The 7856-nt window shown below is 41.2% G+C and overlaps 1 protein-coding gene across 1 annotated transcript; it reads left to right on the forward strand.

Moving 5' to 3' along the window:
• The first annotated feature begins 4492 nt into the window (after window positions 1-4492).
• On the forward strand, window positions 4493-5150 carry LOC147884499 (uncharacterized). The gene is made up of 2 exons (XM_087398043.1): window positions 4493-4929; window positions 5024-5150. The coding sequence occupies exons 1-2, from the start codon at window positions 4508-4510 to the stop codon at window positions 5148-5150; spliced, it is 549 nt and encodes a 182-aa protein (XP_087254169.1). The 5' UTR covers window positions 4493-4507.
• Window positions 5151-7856: the final 2706 nt, after the last annotated feature.

A 7856-nucleotide genomic window follows, 5' to 3' on the forward strand; every position in this document is an offset into this window, starting at 1 on the left:
CCACCCAAAGCTTCCGTCTCCATCTTTCCACAGAGGTCCATGTGAACGAGCTCTAGAGGAGCCTTTGCCCTGCTGGCCTCTTTAGGAAAGGGATGCCGATGCTGCTTGCCCATCATGCAAGCTTCACATACATCGGGCAGATCTGAAATTTCTGGTAGGTCTGCAATCATTCCACTTTTATGCATCTCCTTCAAGGAACTAAGGTTTAGATGATCAAACCTCTCATGCCACAGCTTAGTGTTCTTCACATCGGCTCGAGCACTGAAAGCTGAGAGTTCGTAAATGTTGTTGCGCCATGTACCTTTACCAACGACCTTCCCTTGAAGATCCAGGATCTGTGCACCATTCTTATCGAATTGAACTTTGAGGTCCCGATCCGTGATCGCAGAAACGGACAACAAGTTCCTCTTGATATCTGGCACATAAAGAACATCAGACAATTGTTTTACAACTCCATCTGACTTGAGAGCAATCGTACCTTTTCCTTTTGCTGGACATTTTGCATCATTGCCGACTGCTACCAGGATGTCATTCCCTACCGACTGTAGAGAGGTATACCAATCCTTCCGACTGGTCATGTGGCACGATGCACCACTGTCAATGATCCAGGGTTTATCCACAGGTACATGAACTGCCTCCGTGCAAATCTCCTCAATTGCTACGAACAGCTCTACTAGTACTGCCTGCGCGCTGTTGCTGGACTCTTTCTTTACTCCGTTCTTCTCATCTTCAATCTTCTTGCGGCACTCATTCTGCTTGTGCCCTGCCTTATTGCAATAGAAGCACTTGATCTTCTTCTTTCTCTTTTTATCATCATCTTTTTACCCTTACCTTTCTTTGATCCGGTCCAGAAAGCCGAATCTTCTCTAGTCCTCGTCTTTTGACGCATCTCCTCCTCCAGAAGCATCGCGCTAAAATCCTCAAAGTTGAGGGGTGGATTTTTGTTTTGCGTATTCAGCGCTGTAACAAGACCGTCGTACTTTGGTGGGAGAATCCGTATGCACCTCCGTGCTAGATTCTCGCTGGTGATGGTGATGCCAATCGCAGTCATCGCACAGATTCTTCACCCTGGTGATGAACTTCTCTACCGCTTCAGACTCAGACAACTTCTCGTTTGCCAGTTGAGTCTCCAGATTCTGAATCCGCGTCTGATTCGTGGTCTCGTACTGATTTTTCAAGACCATCCATGCCTCTTGCGCTGTGGTGACATGTTGAATTAACACCATGACGGAATCGCTTACACTACAGACAATAGAACATAGCGCATCTGCATTTCTTCTTGTCCACGCGAGAATCTCATCCGCAGTTGGTACTATCTGTTGTCCTGCATTGGCTGGATCCAGTCTCGCAACCGGCGTCACGTCCACCCCAGTAGCAGTGTCCCAAAGCTCATATGCGCTTAGGATGGTCTTCATCTTGAACTTCCAGAGAGGATAGTTAGAGCCGTCCAACTTTCCACTTTCGCCGAACGGTGGGATTCGCAGTCTTGCGGGTTGGGCCATCTCTCACAATCTGCTCGCAAACAGAAACACACTACCAAATCTTCTTGCTAGAGTCCAGGCTCTGATACCATGTAAGAAAATAATACAACGTCTGTGCTCAACAGATAACAGGATCTCATACGCAAGAGTGAAAAACAAATAGTATGGAGAATCACAAATTTGATTACTATAGAACTGATACAATAGATGGCGCTGCCTCCCAACCGTGCGCTCCTGTGAGAGGAGCTTCAATGGCATGCCGAAAACAGTAGAGGACAGAGGCTGGATGCTAAGGAGTCAAGGTTGATGTAGCCAGTGATGAAATGGGCTTCACGGGCTTGCTCTTATATAGCCACCAGTCGTAGTCGGTTAGACCCGATATGGGTGACTGACCCAGTCCGCCCAAAATGAAATAGGCCACCGACCACTAGGGGTCGGTCTCGAAATAGACCACCCACCACACGATAGAACCGGTGCGGTCTCCGTTTGGCCCACAGCCATCCGGGATCATCTGGGCTGCCCTGAGAAATGCTCCGTCTACCCTCAGTGCGGTCAGTCATGGGATGGCCTTCCCGCACTTGCATGTAGCCTAGTTGGCAGTGTGCCAACTCCGTCCAGCCATCAGGCCACACATAGCCCCCATCTGGTGTCAAACCAGGACCTACCGGATAACCGAGCTACTCAAATGCCTTCTCCTCATATGGGGGGCTTACAAGTAGAGTTAGCGGGTTCCGGCGTAGTTACACGAGAGTGGAGCATTGATATCTAACAGCTCGATGAGGGAGATGTAGATTCGCTATTGTAGCCCGATTTTAGTTTTTTATCCATTTACTGTGTAGCTTGTCTATTGCAGCCATATGTTATGCTCGAAATGAGTCTGGTATGCCTTGCCTTTAATTTTCATGAGAGCCCTTAAGAAAATTAAAGGCCAATAGACCCCTTTCGTTGACGAAAGGGGTCTATTGGCCTTTAATTTTCACATTTGCCCTAAGGCCTCCTCATCCCCTTGCCTCCCCCTCCTTGCTCAACGAAAGGGGTCTATTGGCCTTTAATTTTCACATTTGCCCTAAGGCCTCCTCATCCCCTTGCCTCCCCCTCCTTGCCTTCTTTTGTGGAGCCTCCCATTTGATGATAAATCATCCATTGTCACATTGGAAAAGTTGTATACTCGGGGGGGTCACTATGTATAAACCCTCTATATCACGTGCGTTCAAGGCCTATATTTAAAATCCCTTATCTGTAAATTTTTTCATTAATAAAATGTGCCCCTTTTCTATACAAATCTGTAAATTTTTTCCAAAACTATTTTAAATAGTCCCTTATGTATATTTATTTCTGTAAATTTTAGGAATAAAAAATATCCTTCTGTTGAACTCACGTGATAGGGTTACATATGATGAGTGACCCCCCCAAGGTTGTATAACATCTCCATTGCAAAAGTCTCAAAGGAGACACAACTAGCAACCCTCAGAATCTTAGGGTCAGATTCAAATTTGAGAACAAGTTATGGAATGCCAAAAGCCGATAGAGAATTCATAAAGTGGATGGCGAAAGAGGCATGGATGGATCAGTTGCTTTGTGAATTTGAGAGGTTACTCTCTCAGGTCTTGGTTGCTAGCCAACAAGCTAGCTTTGTGCTTCCTCAAGATCCTACGTTGAGAGAGTATTTTGGGAAAATACAAGCAATGAATAGACTTGAATTGTATGAAGATCTAAAGGATTCAATGACTGTTGCTACAGCTGCAACAGGACAAATGGAGATGACGAGGGCATCTCGACGATTGGTATTTAGGTAAGCAATACATGTTTTTTCCTTTTCAATTAAAAATCCATCCTTAAGTATTTCTCTTTTGTACTAAGACTCTTATTGTATGCAGATTCTTGCAATCCTTAAAAGCTGTTGGTAAGATTGAAAAATTGTTTCCCATATGTCGAGTATGGACAAAAATTCAAGACTTAAAATTTTGTATGTACTCTCCAAATATGATAGAAAAAGAAGGGAAGTAAGTGCTCTTTGAGTGGGAGAGAAAGAACTGCCCATGGTGGCTCGATATGAAAAAAGGATGTTGCATCGAGGAGGAGGGAGAGCTATACACACAGCATAAAAAGGGAGAGATGGGTTCATTAAGCTCAAATTCAGTCCACGAGGATGATGTAGTCATTGAGGTTCAAAAAACACTTGAGAAGATGACTAAAAAGGACAAGGATTCAAGTATGGAACTAAAGAAGGGTGGTAGGCCACCAAAAAATCCTGGTACTAATAATGGTAAGTTCTCTTGATCTTTTTTCAAGCTGTTATTTGTTTGTGTAACATATGTTGTTATCACTTTGTGTCTTTACATATGTGGTGTGGATACAGATGTGCAGGTACTACAGTCTACACCCATTTTGAAAGGATGTAAATGGAAAGATAGGTCTATCCACTTTTTGTACATTCCATTGACCTCTCTAACTTTGAATCGGAGTGGCACATGTGATGCTTCACATTTTGGGACGCAATTGTCTGTCTCAAACTTCACACAAGCCTATATAGACATGAAGGAATACTTTGTGGGTCTTGGAGGTGAAAGAAAAACAAGAAATGGTAAGAGTGTTTCTTGGGCTGCAGATTTTGTCATTCTTGATCTGCCTACATAGCTAGAAGCTCTTGGAGTAGAGGATTCCACATCTCCATCTTGGAATTTATTAATAGAGGACCATGTACGCTACTCCTTGCTAGTAGCGACCACAGTTGTTTCAGGCTGGATCCTAGTTATGTGTGCTCCTCATGTTCTTCATTTGGATGAGCGTTATGCTAGGATCAGTAGATTGGAGTTTCCATGTTGAATGTACATGCAATGCTTGGATGCATATTGCACAATCAAAGTTGGTGGTATTGATCATAAGGTGAGACAATTGTCTTACAATGACCTGTTGAAAGAATTTATGCTCTTGTATAATGAAATGGCTTGTACTAAGCATAAGTTTTATTCTTTTCTTGTCTTTAGGTGGATGTTGTGGTTTTATGCCTTCTTCATCGAGCTGGTATGTCTTGTGTTTGTAATCCTAGAAATGCTTCCGTGGTTGGTACCAAATTGGGCATTACTTTTGGAAGTAGTTTGTTTCATCATTATTTACCAACAAGTGAGCAGACTATAAAGCATGGAGAGAGTATTCCATGGAGAGGTGCATTGGAGAAGGCTCCATGCATGATGTTGTACTCCTTGGAGTTGTTGTGTCCAATTTCTAGACATGTGGTGGACTTAGGTGCTGGGACTGGTTCTATGCAAAAAGTATGCGTGCATTCTGGGAGAGCATGCTTATCTATTGAGAATGATCTTGACATTTGCAATTCTGTATTGCAACCATTTTTGGATGGACAGAAACGAAAGGGAAATGTGTTAAGCAACTATGGGACTCTAAATGATTCCGAAGATGTGGAAATGGTTGTTAATCTTCCAGATGACTAGTAAGTATGGTACTCTCTTGTTTTATCTTTTTAAACCTATTTGTTGGAGAATATTATTATCAATGAGGCATTGATATTGATTGATCTATTTTATCTTTTTGCCTTCTTATGCAGGTGCTATGGCTGAGATGATGTGTAATGACATTGCATTCAATGCCCCCATTAGAGAGAGGAGGCATCATCGCAATATCTATGTGGATGACATCAGTAAAGAAGATTGAGTCTAGTGATTTGACATGAGTTTTTCCCTTCAAGCAATTCATTTTGCTTGTGATGCCCTAGTACTGAACTTGCATAACTTTTGAGATAACTTTTGTGGTGTCTTGCACCTATTTCATTTGCTAGACATGTAGTAATCATATTGAAGAACTATTTAGTACATCATGTGAGTACCCATGAATATTAATCTCAATATCACATATTCAAGCATGTTGGTTTCATAAAACTTTTTCTATTTGCTAGAGATGTGACAATCATGTCATATCTTAGTTAAGGTTTGCATGTCAAAACTATGAGTTGTGTACAAATGATCATCATGGTGAATTGAATCTTAAAGTATCTCCTTGATGCAACTAATAAATGTTTCGGCATAGACGCATGCAAATTTGCACCCTAAATTCTTCACCACATGTGATTTGCAATCATTTCAAATAATCATGAGCCATATTAATTGCAGGCCACCACGGTGGCTGGTAATTAATTGCCAGCCTGGTGGAATCTTAGGCACCATTGTCACCTTTCCATCGATCACAGTGGCAATTAATGACGACATGGTTGTGATAATCATGAAGTAGACACCACCGTCTTGGTAATTAGCTGGTAATTAATTGGTAATCATGAAGTAGGCACCACCGTCTTGGTAATTTATTGGTAATTAATTGTGGTAATTAACTGCACTCTACTAGAGCATGCAAGCCCAGTGACTGGTAATTAACTGCACTCTACACTGAGGTGGATGGTAATTAACTGCCAGCCCAGTGGATTTTAGCCACCACAGACGTAGCTGATGAGAGACACCGCAATAATCACCACAAATGTAAATCATGAAGCCTAATCACCTCTAATCACTCATATTCATGCAAGTTAATACTACCACCTTGAATTAATTAAAATTTGGGCCAACCACCATGGTGGACTCTCACCTTGCCAATACTTGTCTGAAGATGAGAAAAATATCTTCTGCCTGTAATTGTTGCAACACGTGTAGAAAAAATGATTATAGATCTATCAACAAATGATTCATCTAGTATACTTAAACCAATGCAAGAAACAAAAAAGAAAAAAAAACCACCATGAACCAAATATGAGTTAAAGTAATACACTACTTTGCAAGCTTTTGGCCGCAACATTACCTTTTTCATGAAGCTTCATATCAAGAAGAGTATGTATTTTTCATCTTGGGGGGTTCGTTTGTCATTAGGGCCTCACTTCTTATTTAGAAGTTTGGTGCACTTAATATAGCTACATCCTTGCCAAGAATGTAGAATATTCTCTCGACTAAAGTTTATGCTACAAAACGTTGTAGGCTAACATGAATAGGATGACTAATATGACAAGCCATCCTTTAAGACTGTATGCATACAGAGTTATGGGAATAACATGAATGTTTTAAAAACATTATTCCAATGGTAAAAACATCAAAATGGAAACTCCATACTACTATGCAGGCACATGTACTCATTGCATGCTCCTCTTTTTCCCAAATATTAGCATTCCCAAAGCATAGTCTAGAAAAACGTCACATTAAAAGGCACGGAAATGAATAAATTCTCTACATAAAACTACTAGGTGGCTTTGGCACTAACCATCGCAATCCAACAGCATGCAAAGAGCATGCTTTTGGCTTGAGGCATTGTAGCATAAATGGTCATGCTCATGAGCTAGGTCAATGGCCTATGGCCTAAAAGTATTTGTGAGTAGTTGTTTATGGAGAAACATGGCCTCAAGTTTGGTCCACATGCTAGTATGGTGTCACCATCACTGAAGGTGTAGGTGACAATGTATGCTTCAACATCTCAAGCCAAAAGCATGCTCTTTGCATGCTTTTGTACTGTGTGTTAACACACAATCCAAAAGCATGCAGAGACCATGCTTTTGGTTCAAGAGAGTGTCGCATACATTGTCATGATACAGATCAAATTGTTGGGAGTAGCCCACAATTGAGGACTAAATATGGATGGTAGGAAAACATAGACCATGATGGACTGAAAAATAAAAAATATATCCTATGGAGGCTCACGGTAGAAAAACAACAAAGTTTAAGGTCTTGTTTTCATAATTTGCCCCTTTTCTAGCTCTCCATTGCAGTAAACTTAAAACTAATTCAAATCGGTACTAAAAGTATATGTGAGTAGTTGTTTATGGAGAAACATGGCCTCAAGTTTGGTCCACATGTTAGTATGGTGTCATCATCACTGAAGGTGTAGGTGACAATGTATGCTTCAATGTCTCAGGCCAAAAGCATGCTCTTTGCATGCTTTTGGACTGCGTGTTAGCATGCAAAGATCATGCTTTTGGTTTGAGACAGTGTCACATACATTGTCATGATCTAGATCAAATTGTTGGGAGCAACCACAGTTGATGAGAACTATATATGGATGGTGAGAAAACATAGACCATGATGGACTAAAATCTGAAAAAGATATCCTCTGGAGGCTCACCGATAGAAAAACAACCAAGTTTGAGGTCTTGTTTTCATAATTTCCCCTTTCCTAGCTCTCCAATGCACCAAAGAAAAAGGTTTAGTAAACTTAAAAGTAATTCAAATTAGTACTAAAAGTATATGTGAGTAGTTGTTTATGGAGAAACATGGCCTCAAGTTTGGTCCACATGTTAGTATGGTGTCATCATCACTGAAGGTGTAGGTGACAATGTATGCTTTAATGTCTTAGGCCAAAAGCATGCAAAGACTCTTTTGGTTTGAGACA

This window comes from Dipteris shenzhenensis, chromosome 26 (assembly GCF_047967505.1).
Source record: "Dipteris shenzhenensis isolate YYH24624 ecotype China chromosome 26, Dip_SZ_1.0, whole genome shotgun sequence".
Lineage (NCBI taxonomy): Eukaryota > Viridiplantae > Streptophyta > Polypodiopsida > Gleicheniales > Dipteridaceae > Dipteris > Dipteris shenzhenensis.

Excerpts from the sequence above, each read along its gene's own strand:
- LOC147884499 (XM_087398043.1), top strand. The coding sequence starts at position 4,508 with ATGTCTTGTGTTTGTAATCCTAGAAATGCTTCCGTGGTTGGTACCAAA. Across the intron at positions 4,930-5,023 it reads GTTAATCTTCCAGATGACTA|CTTTTTGCCTTCTTATGCAG; the intron begins GTAAGTATGGTA and ends GATCTATTTTAT.